The sequence below is a fragment of the Ceratosolen solmsi genome, unplaced genomic scaffold (assembly GCF_000503995.2).
Source record: "Ceratosolen solmsi marchali unplaced genomic scaffold, CerSol_1.0 scaffold14, whole genome shotgun sequence".
Classification (NCBI taxonomy): domain Eukaryota; kingdom Metazoa; phylum Arthropoda; class Insecta; order Hymenoptera; family Agaonidae; genus Ceratosolen; species Ceratosolen solmsi.
The window spans coordinates 872,824-890,902 of record NW_011948420.1 but is presented as its reverse complement, the minus strand read 5'-3'; the positions used below and the strand labels follow the sequence as shown (position 1 = coordinate 890,902).

The 18,079-nt window shown below is 23.0% G+C and overlaps 1 protein-coding gene across 1 annotated transcript in view; it reads left to right on the top strand.

Annotated features, from left to right (window-relative positions):
- LOC105361124 (transcription factor HIVEP3-like) overlaps positions 1 to 17,539 on the top strand; it is a 112,117-nt gene extending 94,578 nt beyond the window's left edge. The window contains exons 8-9 of the mRNA XM_011498230.1: positions 17,088 to 17,399; positions 17,453 to 17,539. Coding sequence (XP_011496532.1) covers positions 17,088 to 17,399; positions 17,453 to 17,539 — 399 coding nt within the window. The remainder of the gene's footprint in view (positions 1 to 17,087; positions 17,400 to 17,452) is intronic.
- Positions 17,540 to 18,079: the final 540 nt, after the last annotated feature.

Sequence of the window (18,079 nt, the reverse complement as noted above, 5' to 3'; positions counted from 1 at the left end):
TAAAGAGAGACAATAAAAGCTGAGTCCCGAAATATCAGTAAATTCATTCTCGTTCGAGTGCTAAAAAATTATTACTTGCTTTCAAAGAGGGAAATTCTGGCAAAAAAGAGAAAAATGCAGAAGTACTTTTGGATGAACGAATCGAAGAAAGGATAGAAATGATGGAAAAAATATAATAGTTCTAGAAAATAAGATAATGAGAGTCACATAAATAAAAGTGATCCAGACATAAAATATGGCTGTAAGGACCAAATATGCTGTTGCGAAATTCATTAAGCATTTTCAAAAAAAGAAAATTCTAGGCACCGAGTATCATTAGGTAAAAAATAATAATATACAGCAATATTCTGTTTTCAATCTTAATATCTTTATATAAATCTTTACATTTATGTATTTAGATAAAATTAAAAATATATTTATAGAATTATTAACATGCAAATTAATAATTACTGATCTATAAAAATAAAAAATGATAAGCCTTTTTTATTAATTTTTATTGTTAATATTTAAAAAATTTTCAAATATTGTAAACTAATTGAAATCAAATTAATGTATAATCAAGTTGAATTCTCATATGAAGGTCATTATTTTAATTATATTAATAAAATTAATAAAAATTAATAAAAAAAAACAATATTTACTTGAATAAATATCTTTACATTGTATTTTTTTATATTGTACTTAATATATGTCAAATTCTATAATAGAACTCAGATTTGCTATGTGTGTGAATAAAAAGACTTCTTGAAACTTAGAGAAATTGAATTTTACTTTCATTCAGTATTTCTGAATATACAATATAAGAAAACATAGATGAAACGAGACAATAATATAATAGATAAAAAAAGTTTATTGTAGAAGAAAAATTTAGTAATACAAATTGAAAGAGAATGGCATTAATTTGTCCATAACAAATGAGCAGTAATTAAAAGTACATAGCGCGCAAATCTACGATATTGTATTCAAAGTGAATGCGAAGAAAGTTCTACAACGCTGAATATGATGATTCATGAAATTTGATGACCGGGAAGTTGGGTAACGAGAAGTCGCAGCCTTGTCTGAAAGACGGAACCGTAAACTTGATTATGACAACTTTTTAGACATGGCTACAGTCATGATTTATGGTGCTTCAGGAGACTATCTACTTGCCTTAATCAGAAGTGGAGGGAATTATTTCACATCTTATCAATATCCTACAATAAGAGCTGTTCTTAAATACATTTTAAGTCCTAAAATGAAATACCTTATAGTTAATGTGATAGGGTGTATGGATTATTTTAATTAATTATTGAGAATCAAAAAATTTGTCACGAAGAAAATAAATTTATTTTATAAAAAATATTATCAAATATTTCAATGCACGATTTTATTGACCATTATTCAGATATAATATTTTAAATTGGGTTTAATTTCATATAATAAACTCATTTAATTTAGCATTGTATTTTTTACAGTATAAATAAAAGTCAAAACTATATTTTACTATGTGATATAGAAATAAAATAATTTTTATTCTACAGAAAAAATATTAAACTCAAAATTCAATTTTAGAAACTAACTTTAAAAAAATGATTTTGTTTAAATAGTATGCTAATTTAACTTTATGCATTAAACTGAGATAATAAATATATAATATAAAATTAAAGATTCCAAACATGTTAAGTAGACTTCTTTTTAAATTTCGCATTTTTTCAAAAGATACTTGATAATACATAAATTGTATAAAGTAAAATTCGTGCACAAATAAATTAAATAAATTTTGAAATTTTCTAGACTTCCGCAAATAGTTTACTAACGTATAGCTAAGATGAAATAATAACAGGCTTATAATAAAAATATTGTTACAGGATTTTCTATGATACAGCCGAATAACATAAGCCGAGTCCTTGACTCAAGAGTTGGTTTTATCATAATCTGTGAAAATTCAATTTGTAAATACAATCAATTTTAATAAAAAATATAATAGATCTGAAAAATTGTAATGATCAAAATCTTTTAGTTCCATAGTTTTATAATAATATAGATACGAATATATGTACATAAACATTTTAACCAACATTACAAATATTAAATGAATTAAATATTAAATTAAATTAAATATTAAATTATTTACAATAAAATTTTAAATGTATTTAAAATTATTAATTTTTTCCAACCAAAATATAAAATTTTTTATTTTAATGAAGTAGAACATTTTCTCTCGTATATAAAAAAATATTTACATGAAGAATAAAATTCCTCTTCTCAAAACTTTTTCAAACCCAGTTACCGTCTGCTTGTAGTTACTTATATTACCTGCATATAGAGGAAAAGCAGCAGTAAAAAAGTGCAGTAACTCGAGCGAAAATGAAATCTCTCACTTGTAATTCGAAATACAATGTGAAGAAAATGGAGCCAAGAGTCTAAATGAAGTACACATATAAGAGACAAACTGAAAGAAGTCAAGAAACAGAGGGAGAGAGATAGAGAGAGAAAGAGCGCGCGAGAGAGAGAGAGTGATAGGGGTAGGATAATATGCGAAGCACTAGAAGAAAGTTAGGAATACGTGAAAAGTTTATATATATAGATATAAATCAACATAGTTAAAACTTGTGCTAATTGTTTATAAGTGATAAATCGAGAGAAAGGGTGAGAGCAGGAAAAACAAAACAGACAAAATGCAAAATGACTTGACCCTTGACACTATTGTACATTATCGTATAGTAGAGTTGTTTCGATAATTCAAACTATGAAAATTATGCGTTGATATTTGCGTATTTATATGTAAGTAAATTTCATATATTTATCGAGCTTTTGTATTTCAATTGCAATTTGAAGTTTTTTTTTTAAAGGCGTGTTTTTACTTATTTAACTTGATTTTTAAAACCTTATTTATAAATAGATATTATATAATATACAACAGCACTGTTATACACTAAAATTGTAATTAAAATTTCTTGTTGTATACTAAATTTAGTACACTCGTAATAAATTAATTATTATCAATCATTAATAAAAGTTTTATAAAATTAATAAATGACTGGCAAGCTATTGAATTATATCATTATTATTTATACATTAAAAAAATCATATAATTGTTATAATAATTAGGTACTGTAATAATGCATTCGTTTCAAAATATTTTATTTATAAGGAACTATAAGTTAACATTGAAATATAATATTTATAAAAGCATTTATTATATTATTCAATATTATAAGAAATTATAATAAATAGTATAATACGTATAAGTACAAATTTCTAAGTAAATTTATAAAATAATACATTAAATATTTTTAATATAACTTAAAGATTATAAGTATTAAATTGAAATTTTCACCTTGAATGATCAAATATTTGAAATTATTATTAAAATAAAAATTACTTCATTTAATGCTAGAATATAATTTTCTATGTAGAAAAAAAGGATAGATACATTATTATTGTATTAACTGCTTCGAACTGCGACTGTAATATTAAGATTATAATTTCACTCTCATTATTCTGAATCTATTACTAAAATCTATTATTATTTATGAACTTTTCAACATACTTATGATTTCAAGTATTTTTAAGTTAAATTTTAAAATGTTTAATGTTTGTATCTTACTACTTTAAGTACGAAAGGTACTGAAGTTATTTTTTTAAATTTGCTTAAATAATTTTTAATAGTTATAAATAAAATTCAATTACATAGATTAACATTTTATATACCTCAGCTTTAATATAAATTCTAATTTTATTTAATACTGAATACTTCAAAAAGATAGGAAAATATATTTAAAAATTAATGTATAATGTAATTATTATTACAATGTCTTATCTTGTATTAAAAATAAATTATTCTTTAATTAAAAATTTAAAAAATTATAAATTAAAAAAAATTATAAATAAAATATTATAAATTCGTATTATAAAATAATAGGGTAATAGTTTTTACAATGAAAATCAATCTTCGATATAAACATCTACATATATTTAATAAAAAGAAATTATATTGTATTCTGAATTATATTGTTTGCAAAAATTTATTAATTTTCCTAAATATAAGAAAACTTTGTTAATAACTTTTTTTACAAATTTTCAGCTAATTATATGTAATTTAATATTATTTGATATATAGTAATTGTATATTATCATACAAATACATAATTTTTAAGATATTTCATTAATCTGTTAGATATCAATTAAAAATTAGTCACAATGGTATGAGCGAAGACTTTCTGTCATCATTGTAAACAATATTTTTAATGAAGCTGCGTTACCATTCAATGATGTAGGTCATCTTACACTGTTTAATTATATAAATATGTAATTCATATATCGCAAAAAGTATCGTTTACTTTGAATAAGTTTATAAGTATTAATCACTATCAAATTGAAATTGGTGTTTTACCTTTTTTATTATTTTTTTATTCTTTGTTTTAGATGATTTTAATTTTACATTATTAAGTGTTATATAATGAATCAAACTGCTATTACATATAATATTGGTAGTTTGAAATCAGTTGTTATTGATATACTTATGGTTAAAGTAACAAGAAATATTTTTTTCATTTTACGTGTATGAATCTCTTAAGGTAATAGCTATTTTTACCTTTATTTATTCTTCATCTGTGCTGTATAAAAGGAGATTGATGGTACTCGTGATAATTTCACGTAAACCTGCATATGCTAAATAGCTAAGATTTATTAATTATTTTCATAACGATACCTTTAAAGTTAAGCTACATTTGCCACTATTTTCGATACACATGATTGCAATTATAATTTATGATGCAGCAGATGGTTTAAATCTACAAGCCTGTATAAATTCATAAGACCCTTTACCGTTGACGTGTAATAATCATTAATTTTAAAATCCTTGGTGTTAATAACAAATTAGACATGTTTTATGCCATTTTTGGAAGATATAAGAATTAATTGTAATATATTAATCTAATTTCTTTCAATTGTAGCCGAATAAAATTATAGTATTTCCCAAGTAAAATGAAAAAAGAATGAAATGACAGTGTATAAATACGATAGTCATTAAACCTAAGTCTTCAATTATTACCTACACATTCATTTAATTATGATCCAACTACATTCTAATCTGCAATACATTGTTTGATATGTATTTGATCTTGAATTAGATTGAGAAGTGTATTTTCATTAGAATTTTATAACTAAATTAAATTAAATAAGGTTCAATGTCATGATACAAATCGATTCGATAACATGAACTATTAGTGTATGAACCAATGAAGAATGATTCGTGTTCTATGATTGAGTCTGAATCTTTAGGTTTTATTCGCAGTTGCATATTGTTCCATTGTAGATGGCGAGCTACCTTAGTATCCACATTCAGACGGAGCTGAAAGTCATAATTTTTATAATGCTTTCCAATAAGTCGAAGCGCTCGCTCATGAACATTGTACGTATAGATAATGTGGCGCATAAATTATTCGAAAAATTTGCTCTACTAATTCTTCGGCTATTACATTATTTTCAGCAATTAGCAGTGAATTAGTTCTGGTTTGATTTTATATATAGTTTATATACAAATATCAAATGTAATTTACGTTTATCCAAGAAATTAACCGAAATTTTGTATGCATAACAGTTATTCAATATTATTCTATTACTACAATCAGCTTGTATACAATTATTAAAATCCTTTCAAATTTGAATATATATTTTTATACGTAAAGAATAATATAATTTTATAACTTTGTAAAAAGTGGTATATGATTTTATCACAATTAATAATTTTATGCTAGGCATCAAAATATTTCAGGGAAACTAAACACGTCAAATTGGATAATTTTTCTAAAAAATAACAATTTTTATAATAATTTTGTAGTAATACCATTGACGCAAATAAAAACTTATATATAAGATGTAGAATATTTGTTATGATAAATACTTTATATTGTCTAATTAATGTAAACAATTATCAAATTGTTTCAACGATTATAATTGATTAGATTATAAGATATTAATGATTTGTAAACACTCTTTAGATTATGCATACTAATTAGATTATTTTTTGTACAATTTATTATACATATAATAAATTTTGAATATTATAAATAAATAGAAATAAATATTATCTACAACTATCTCAATTTTTTTTATTTTAATACTCATATATAAAATTATTAATTCTAACTATTATCTATTAAGTATAATTAGTAATTATAATTAGTTCTAATAAGTTTGATAAACAAAACTGTAAATAAAATGTTTCATTGAAATCAATTTATAGTCCTATTGTAATTCTATTGCTTCATTAAATTACTTCATTTATAAAAATTTGAGATTATATTTGCAAGAAATCTGAAAAACATCCAATATAGTTAAATCATGTTTTATTTTTATTATCTCATAGGTTTTGTTTCGATCTTTTTTTACTTAATAAAAAAATAGAAATTTGCAGGAATATATTTTTCATCTCTATATTCTGTTGTAATTTCTTATACAATATTTCTAAACATGAAATAAGTAAATTAAAGGAAGTATGAGAACTCAAAATTTGAGGGTAAACTCTACAATTATCTGATGCATTACTTTTATGAAGTAGGCAACTTTTATTATGAGAAAATATAAAAAAGGAGGAATCTTAATTTAACCACGAGATGTCGAACAATTCTATATATCAAGCGATACTTCGCTACCTCGGTAAAATTACAGAACATATTCAGCAGTTTGATAAAGAGTAGCGCATTATCCAGAAGCAAAATATTTTAGGCTTCTACTCTTCGTAATTTCGACTGGTCTTCTAGTAGAGTAGGTCTTTGTTAATCCCATCAATCGTTTAATCAAATGCATTCCTGAATGGACTGAAGCTTCGACAAGGCTTGTTATATATGCACAAACTCATTGTTTAATGCTCTTTAATATCAAATGTACGGAAGCCTTTTTTCTATTAACCAGAACAAAGACAAAAAAGAAAAACAAAATATTCAGATTTAAGAATAAAACATGATTAAAAAAATTATTAAACAATAATTATTAATAACATTATTATTTCTGTATCTATTTGTCATTTCGTATAATCACTTAAAATTTGAAATTATTCTGTGCTTGAAAGTACATATTTTAATTATAGATCAGAACAAAAAAAAAATTTACTTTGGTTTAGTAACCAAATAAGAAAATACTATAATTTTTATGTAAATAATTTTTATTGAATTTTTCGTTATGAATATAATATTCATAAAAAGACTAACCAGAAAATAACCACTATAGTATTTGACTAAAAAAGGCATTAACGAAAATGATAAATTGTCTTCTTTTTTTTAGTAAATTATTTTTCATAAGTTCTTGACAAACTGGAATTTCTAATCTGAACACCTATAAAATTTCATGTTAAATAAAATATGCAAAAATTGATACCTTTTAAAGTTTAAAGGAGAAGTTGATGATTATATTTGTAAAATTTAAATTATCGAAAATTTTAAATCAAACAAAAAAGTAAGAAATATATATTATATGCATTTCGAACTTTCTAGAAAAATAAATATATTTGAATATATCACATTTTCGATCATAAATAAATATTTATAATATATATATCATATAATATAATAAGTGAGTTAATTGAATGACTATATTTTTATAGATATAGCGAAAATAAGAATTGAATTAATTCTATAATATGATTTTCTAAATTATAGAAAAAGAAAAAAAAACATGAATGAAAATAGAATTTTATCGAAACGATGTATAAATTGAAATTTTTGTATAAAAAAATGGTGCATAAATCGCAAATTACACAAAAGCAGAAGCTAAATCTTGAAGAAAATTACTAAATGAAATTCAAGTTGTACATAGTCTTACACATTATCCATGCATACATTTTTTATGTAAAAATATATGTACAAAGCTTACAAATTAGCTTCCAAGTTAATTTGGCGAATTGAAGGATTGCAAGAGATTATGCTTACAAATTTTGCTGCTAATGTTTGAAGAATAATTAATTTAAACTAGGCAGTACAATGCAATAAGCATTCTTCTTCTAATTTGCATTCCATTTGACTCAAATTTAATTTGTTATATAGTATTATACAGAATCGCAATATCATAAATGCAAAAATATAGAAAATCAGGGAATCCTTTCTATAGCTAATATAATAATATATTTAAAATTATAGATTAGAGAAATAGATAGAAGTGATCTTTTTATTAAATATTCTCTTTTCAATGAACTTGGAATCATGGCATTCGCTACCATTCAGGATATATAAATATATAAATTCATGTCTAAAATTCATAGCTTTCATAAGAACTCTATACACCAAGATCATATAGCTTTTCACCTTTGTAGGTGTATTGGAATCTAAGAACATTTCGTGTTAAATTAAAGTGGATAGAATTTATTTCAAGAAGATGAAAAATCTGGATAAGCTCATAGAAAAACATGGAATTGTCAAATATGGAAATTTCATATTGTCAAAGTTTATATCGATTTAATTAAGTTTCTTATTGTATAGTATCTGAATAAATAAATATCTATAAGATATAAATGAGAATAGAAATAACAAAAATTTATAAAATAAAATAATAATGTGGTTCCTTATTAGGTTTTATTTTTATTTTACAATAATAAGTCATATTATAAATTGAAAAAATATAAAGATGAATTAGTATCATTATTGCAATATTGTGCTGCATAAATAAGATAAAGAGATAATTTTATATAGGACTAATAGTATAAACAAGGATAAAGTAATAATTTTATTTTAATAATAAATTTTTATTAATCATTTTTTTTATTAAAAATTTTATTAATCATTCAATTTAAACTTGTAATTGACCTTTAACCTCTGATAAGTATGTTATAATAAAACAGTTACTACTATTAACAATCCGAGTTAGCGTGGTGCGATATTATATTCTCATTGCCATATTTGTAAGAATTTGGTACAAGGTACTCATTAAAAAAAAATAAACGCGGCGCATATTTAGTTCTTAATACTTATGTACAATTATAACGTGGAGTATGTGCAATGGAAAACATTTTTTAACTAAAATCCAAGACCAAAAAATTGCCCAACAAGAGAATGGGGAAAACAGTTAAACGTAATCGGTGAGCGTGATGCGGGCATTGGTTGAGCTCAAGTACGGCAATAGTGGTACAAGTCTACAACTATACCAGACTCGCCAGAGGCTCTATTCCCGGGGCTACGCTGCGAGGGAGATTAGCTTTGTTAGATGTAGCCGACCAAGCGCGCGTTCATTTGATATACAGCTAATTAGAGATCAAAATCTCAGCTCCCTCACTCTCTTCCCATCTTCCCAACCCCTTTATTGCTCGCTTCCCCCTCTCCATTGTTTCCTCTCTCTTTGTAAATATATATATTCTCCCTCCCTTCAAACCTGTTTCACACCATCTCTCTATTTCTCTATTTATCTAGCTTACTGTTTCTATCTAGTCTCTTTCTATGTTTCTGCCTCTGTTCCATACATAAACTCGTGTATGCAAGGGTTCAGCAACTGCAATACATAGGACGGTTGAATATCTCTACGTGACACAGAGCATGGCAACGCCCTTCTCTAAGCGTTCATCGTACAGTCTGGTTATTTATACTTCATTTACTCACAAGGCTCGTTCTATGAGGAAGAGAGAGCATGATAAAATGGAGAGAAGGGAGTGATAGAGATGTAGCAGATGCAAATTGAATTTGTTTGATAGGATATGAGAACTGCCTAGTATATATAATGGATGTGTAAAGTGTAAATTTATTCGCTTAAATTAAAACGCATTCAATTTTTGCTTTTTTACAATTAAATTATTATTGAAAAAAATATATTTAATATTCAAAAACGGTAATCACAAATAATTTATTTGAAGACATATTTTATAATCGTGTTTTATTAAAAATAATCACTCAAGGATTCTATATTACTTTCTCGAAAAAGTTCAACAAAGTAAAATTTGTATTTCAAACCCAATTTTTTTAAAGCTGCTCTCAGTTATAATATATTAGGAACATATGATAAAATTATTAATTTATAAAATATAATGAAAGCGTATTTGCAATAAATTAATTAGTACAACATAAAAGATTAAAGGATTCTTTTAATAATATCATTAAAATACTTATGAAGGCAAAAATTGAAAGCAATCAAATGTTATTTTTAACAATTAGAATTACTAATATAACATTTATACTGAAATTATAAGTATACTCCATTTTCTATACACTGTCTGCATTATTTCTCCAATTATATATTTATGAAAAAATTTGAATTTTTTAATATAACAAATATTTTATAAAAAGTACTTTAATTAGTAAGTTGCTTTATTGTATAATAAGGGATTCCATAGATTTAGTGAACATTTATCAGCATTAGTTACTAAAATATCTACATTTTTCATTGTTTACTATTCTGATTCTCAAATATGAATAATAATAATAATATAAAAGGGTATACTACTATAAGTTCTATGATTCTATCATTTTTCCAATGCATTTGAAAGAATAAAATATTAAATTCGTTATTATTATATTTTATCCTATTATCATATATTTTTTCATCAATTTCGAAAATAGTATCTTTGACAACTTAAATTATTTTCTTTCTTGGCTATCATGAGTAACTGCTCAAATCTAAGATATTAATAAAACAACGAAATGAATAGTAAAAGAACATCCTTCGAGAACATAAATGAATTTTTATAACCTACAAACATTGAAGGTAGGAAACAATTTGCTACTGTGAACTTCCATTATTCAATTTCATTATTAAAAAAAACATGTTTATTAAAGAAGTTTTTTCATACAGCAGATTATAGAAATAACAAATTTTTATACCCTTTTTTCAAAGTTGACTTTGTTTCACACGATTTTTTTTATTGCTAAGAACATTCATTGAATAGATTAATTTTTCTGAAACAATTGATTTCAGATGTATTCTTTTGAAAAATTAAAATTGTTTAATTTAATTTTATTTTTCCTTGTGTAGAGTATTAATTCATTATAATTTTGTTCCTATATCTAAATTAATATAAAAATTATAGAAAATAATATTAAGTATATTTAAATAAGTGTTATTTTATTAAAAATATAAAGATGAAAATTCTTATGAGCAAGTAAATAAGTATATAAAAATCGAAGCTAAAATTTAAAGAATCTAGTAAGTTCAGATATCCACACTTCAATTCTAATATTGACATCCAATATCTACAATTTCTAAAAATCTAACATTAATCATCAAAAGCAATCTATCAATGTAGGTCTTGAAACTTTTAAATACTAATTTCAATAAAAATTATTGAGATATTTACTTGTTTAGTATTTGAGCGATTGGTTCACAACAATCAGGTTGTCAGTGGCAGCCAATCGAAGGAACTTCAATGCTACAATGCACGATTCTAGCGAAAAGTTTATTCCATAAAATGCGGCTTAGTGTTCGTTAACAATAATCAATTACAGTTTCTGACTCGAATTGTGATTCCAATTAGAGTGTTAAAATATGAATATTAGAATTAAAAGGTTAAAATGAATTATTACAAAATTTTTAATTTCTGTGTAATAGTATCGAATACTGTCAATTATAATTCATTTATTCATTCAATTTCTTTTATATTAATATATTGTAGTATTTGCAAATACTTTGGTTTTAGTTGTCATAAAATTGTTTATTAATTTATAGAATAACGTATTTCAATAACTAATATTGGGTGTATATGAATACTTCAAGATATAGTGTATAAATTATTTTTTGGTTTTCAATTATTTATCTTCTAACACAATATATTAAATATACTATTAAAAAGATTAAATATACTATTATTCAATTTAATGAACTGTTACTGATAATTTTCGTAATAATCAAATAAATGCTGATTCTAGTTGTGTCACTTAATCATTAATATGCCAAATAAAGCCATTCTTACGTCATGTTTTGAAATTTAATTTAATAATTATAGTTTTATTATAGACAATAATTATTTGAAAAAATTTCAGCGAATACATATTTGTTAACTTAATTTTATATTTATATTTATATTTATATTTATATATTTTATATTTATATATTTATATATTTATATATTTCAATTCTATATTTATATATTTCGAACTGAATAATTTATCCACATATATAAGTTGAACATGAATTATTGGAATATAAATAAGTAGAAATTTGAAAATACTATTATCACTACAAAGTTTTAAAAATAATATAACTTAGGATATGAAACAATATAAATTATGGATAATAAGATATTTATTTTCTTAATAAAAAAAAGAAGAATTAATTACACTTTCCAACGTGAAAATAATCAAACAAATGAAATTTAAATCGGAAAAATTGTTGATGATAATAAGACAAATAAAATATAATTAGAAAAATGTTGGAAAAATTAAAATGGTGCCGAGAATACGGGTATCAAAGATTAGAAAAATTGTTGACGAATCTGATTTGGCAAACTAAAGGTTCTATGGAACGGAATTTTTTAGTGTTATGAACTTCGAATTGATTGAAATAAAGAAAAAGTTCTTGAACTGAGTCATGAAAATCAAAGAATTTAAGTTCACTAAACCCTAATAAATATTAATAAGTTATAATTTCACAAAAATATGTAATATGTTAAACTAATTATAAATTTATTAGATATGCAATACAGTATGAATTTAACCGAATAAATTGATCCTATGTTTAAATTTTGTTTTCAATTATGAAAATAACTAGAAAAAAATCGAATGCAAACGAATGAAATAAATTATAAGTATAAATTCATAGGTAATATAAACCAACATAATAAAATTGATTCACATATCAATCATATATATTTACCTTCAGCTACGGCATAGTTCGATAGTCGATACTAATTGTATATTAATGGTGTACACTTGTAAAAGAATTAAAATCCATTTTTAAAATAAAAATGAAGAGGACGGTTAAAACATGAAAAATGAAGAAAGTCATCTCTTTATAAGTTTTTTTCTATATTAATTAGCATCCCAAGGTGTAGAAGGATAACATTCTAATTTAAAAGACTATTGAAATTTCTTCACAATTCAAGATATCTGACTTAATTAAGTTAATAAACATTCACTCTTAATTTTTTTATATGTACTCCTTTTTATAGTCTTATAATAAGTAAATTAGGATTTAATATCTAACTGAAAAATAAAGTTATAGCTTGCATTATACGATAGATTATATTATTCATTGTGATTATTTCAAGAAGAAAATGTTTAATAAATAATAGAAAATTGATTGTAAGTATATACATTTTAATGAATCTGATAATACTCTTCTAAGTCTTTTAAAACTGTAATACTTATATTATATAAAATAATATAATATTTACAAATAAATATCAACTGGCATTTATTAATAATAATTTATAGAAAAAACATTGTTAATATATAAAAATAAATTTTTTTATTTATTCAATGTCTTTACTAATTTCCATGTAATGAAGATAATAATGGAAACTTTTACATATTGGTTTTTAATAAGTTTATTAAATGTAAATGTCGGAATTTGAAAATAAAAAGAAAAGATTAGATTTTATATCTTTAATTTTAAATATTTTCCACACAAATATAGGTAATATTAGCATAATGTAGTTATGAAAAGACAATTATTTATAAATTCTAAAGGTAGTTGAATATAACTTTTATATATGGTACTGCAAAAACTACCGCAATAGACAGAAAAATAATAAAAACAAGCACGTGTAGAAGTATTAGAATAAAACTAACTGTGCAAGTCAACAAGCATAATATTGTTCTTTCGTTTTGTGAGTTCTTCAGAGAAACGATTTATCAAGAGCGCGCGGAGTCGGCGGGATAATATTAAATTTTTCAGATTATAACGTGGACCTAAGAACATGCTTTTTTTGAAAATACGTTGCTGGTAACATCATTATGCCCATTACATATGCTTATAAAATTAAAAAATAGAAAATTCAAAAAGGAGTTTAAAGAAGATATCATTAAAGAATGAAAAAGTAAACAGCTCGGGAAAAGGGGCTTTAATAAGCGGAACTTTGTTAATTTTCTATTGCTAAAGAGTTTCTAAATGGTTTCCTTAAATGTATATATCATTTATATTTAATAATCATTCTTTATCTTAAGCAACTAATCAAAATGGATTTTTTTTAATATCAAAATTAAATATTAAAGTAAAATTAAAAAATTAGCTATAAACGTATTTTTTGTTGCATTGAAATTTTGTGCTGTTGAAACTATATAACTTTCCATCTTGAAAAATAAAGTGAAAAAATTATAATAGCAATGTTATTTCTTATTTATACATGCATAGATTATAATGTTTTTAATATTTTAATGTAGATATTATTTTACTTATATATTACTTATTACATAATTGCCGTATCAAATCATAGATAGTGTAATACATAATATAATGTAAAAAAAAACATAAAATAAAACACACTAATTAAAATTGAGATCCTTAAATATTTTAAGAAAAAATTCATGTGCATTAAGTATAGTATTAAATAATTTGAAACTTGTTTAATTAATTGTTGCAATTACAATACATTACAATATAAATTACTTAATTAAAAATTATTATTTATATATTTCCCTATTGTTTAATAATATTTTATAAATTAGATAATTCTGAACTATTGCATATAAAATATAAGTGTATTGGTAATGTATATTTATCATTCATCAATGAATTTTCAAATAGTTATGATTAATTATAAACTTTTAATATTCAGATTTTCATATATAATTATATAAAACAATGAATAATTAAATTAAATAAAGGGCTAAATATATGGACATTCTAGTAATATTTTATAAATCCGAATACTGACTTTAGACCAGACCTCGATAGTAATTAATTGATGGCCAATTCCACATCATTTACGGATTACTATCAATTTTTAAAACTCACTTTGATACAAACTTTCATAATGAAGAAGCTGTTTCGAAAAATAATCGTAAAATTAGAACGTTAAGCTGATTATTGTCATGATTTACGATCTAATTCTTTAAAGTATACATATATGTGTGTGTGTGTGTGTGTGTGTGTGTGTGTGTGTGTGTGTGTGTGTGTGTTTAAATATTGTCATTTTTAGATACCTATTTTGAAATAAGGAAAAATAAAAATTACTGTATACATTGTATGAGTTTTATTAATAAATGTTATACTCTATTTTTAAAATTTATTATTTTGATTTTTTATTTTCTAGCATTTTGTTATATTTTATTATAATAATAAATTTTTAATTACTTCTGTATTAAATTTAGTTTAAATTTATAAATATTGCAAATTTAATATATAACTCCATTTACTTAAAATATTTTTAGTGTAAATATCTGAATAATTATTTCATATAAAATATATTTTCTATGATCAGTATAAAGTTAATATAAAAATACCTAAATTTATGGATAACATTAAAAATAATCTTGAAGAAATAAAAAAAATATATCTGGAATGAAATTACAGATGATTAAATATATATACTATAAAAATTCTATTGTTTATTTTGTAAAGTATTAAACAAGAAATTTTTATAGAATTAATCAATTATGACTAAGTATCATGTTAGCTTGTATGAAAACACTAATTTCGCTACTATAAGTTTCGAGAGACATTCAGCTTTATTCCTTTGTAAAAGTTCTTGTATCTTTCTAAATATATAATTAGAAATATTTGGAATATTGAATAAATATATTTGCATTCTATTAAATTAATTTTAAATTTGAACCTGCAACGAATTTAAAAATAATTTAGTATGCCATTACGAAAGTAGTAATATTTTTTCATTTTTGTATTGATATTTTCATTTTTGAATTTCTATTTTATTCAGCTACCTTATTACGTGATTAAAAAAAGCTGTAAAATTTTAATAAAAACGATTGATATTTGAAAATATTTTTTAGTATTTTTAAATATATAATAATTATATTTTAATAAAATAATATTTTATACTTATAAGTTATTAATTTTTTTTAATTTATTATATATACAAATTATGACAGTTTGTATCGACAGTTTTATGAATTTTAAATTTAGTATTCTACAAATCCATCATCTATTCGTATTGGAATAAAATGATGAAAATTAAACTTCCATACGCTGATGCTGCGTTATATATTCATATATATACATATATACATATATATGTATATATCATATGAACATGATTAAATTTATAGATCTAAAGTCGAATACAAAAATTTTGTGCTTGAAGGATATTTTTCAACATTCCCTACATCTTTCCATATTAATATGTTGTGAATTTGCTTTCTTTTAGGATTTGTGGATAGCTTTGTAGCTTTTCCGAATGTTTTTTGTGAATCTTTCGATTTGTAATATAATTTTTCATGTCATCCAGTTAAATTATCCACAAAAAATACAAACAGATCAGGAACCTTATATTATAAGGAAGTAATTCAGCTCAATATGGTACATTTATAATTTTTTATCTTGAAAGTAAACGTAAAGTAAACGTTTTTCCTTTTTAGACTTTTAATTTTAAATACATATTTAATAAAAATGACAATCATTAAAATATAAACAATATTTTTACCTTACCTGACCTTAAATTTTAAATCGTGTTCAAATTTTTTTCTAATCTGGAATAATATCTAGTCGTATATATGAGTATTAAATTTTGTGTCCATTCTAACATTTGAATACATACTATTTATTAAGATCAAGTTAGAAAGGGATAAATATGGCGTTACAACATGTTTAAATTATAAAAAATAACAAATGAAAAATGAAAACACAAACATATTTCAAATAATTAAACGTAGCCCGAATAAATAATTTATTTGGATTTTTTTTTATAATATTTTTTTCCACCTTAGTATAAGTAATTATATTTGATTATATTTTATATTTTTATAATGTTCTAATTCTAATGTAGTTAACTATATTTTATATTTTTTTATTCTATAATATTTGTAGAAGCAATGTAATTGTGAATAATATAATTTTATAAAATAGAAATATAAAGTAATGAATATAACTACAAATTTGTTAATTATTACATTTAAATAAAAATTACATTTAAATAAAAAAATAAAATTATTATAACATTTAAATTAAACTAATATTATTATATTCTATATTACTTAAAATCACCCGAAAAATTGTAATTTTTATACAATTTTCAGGGATCGAATGGTTTAAGCAACAGCAATGATAGTTTAACGAAGCAACAACTCGAGCTTATCCAGCAAATAATGCAACAAACTCAACAGCAGCAGCAAATTGTACAATCACAAAGTCAACCACATCAACACCAGCAGCAGCACCAGCAAAGTACAAACGAAACCACCATTAGCGGTCAAGTGCAGAAAAATGGACTAAAGCCCTTGGTCAAATCAACGACAACGATTTTAGGTCCAATTGTAAATTCTGTTTCGGCAAACATCGCTGCTAATGCTAGATCGAGTCCTAAATCTAAGATCTGGAATCACGTACAGGTATGTCATTTGCCATTGTTTTTTATTTAACTAATTTAAGTGCATCCATACAGCTATATTTAGAAATTAATGGTTTATTAATAAGATGTCAGATTTGTATAGACATAAAAATTAGTTACCCTAACATCAGTCTAGAGTAATAGTATAATAAATATTGGACTAACATACTTATTTTTCTGTATAAATTTATAAAAAGAAGTTATTATGCTATCTATCAATATACTACATATTCCCTTACGAATATTTAAATTTATCAAACGAATTTCAATTCAATAAATTATATATGATTATTATAAATATTATAATATAATTATTAATATTATGATAATAAATTTAATATCAAATAATCTACTAGACTAGTTTAATTGTGTTAAATATAGACATCCACTTTAAACATAAATATATTTGAAGAACTAGCTGCAATTAGTTATAAAACATATAAAAGTAGAAAAGAATTACAATCTGGAAATAATGAACGGAACTCAATTTTCATTAATTTATTTGAATAGTTAAGTTATTTTCTAAATGCTTATAACACACACTTTCAAAGGAGGTCATACGTAAGAGTGGTTGTTGTTCCTACTGTTAATGCTGTTCTTTCAGTCTGATAACAAAATCTTACGAAGAGAAAACGGAGCATGAAGGACAGGTTATCGCAAATTTAGAAGAGGACTATCGTT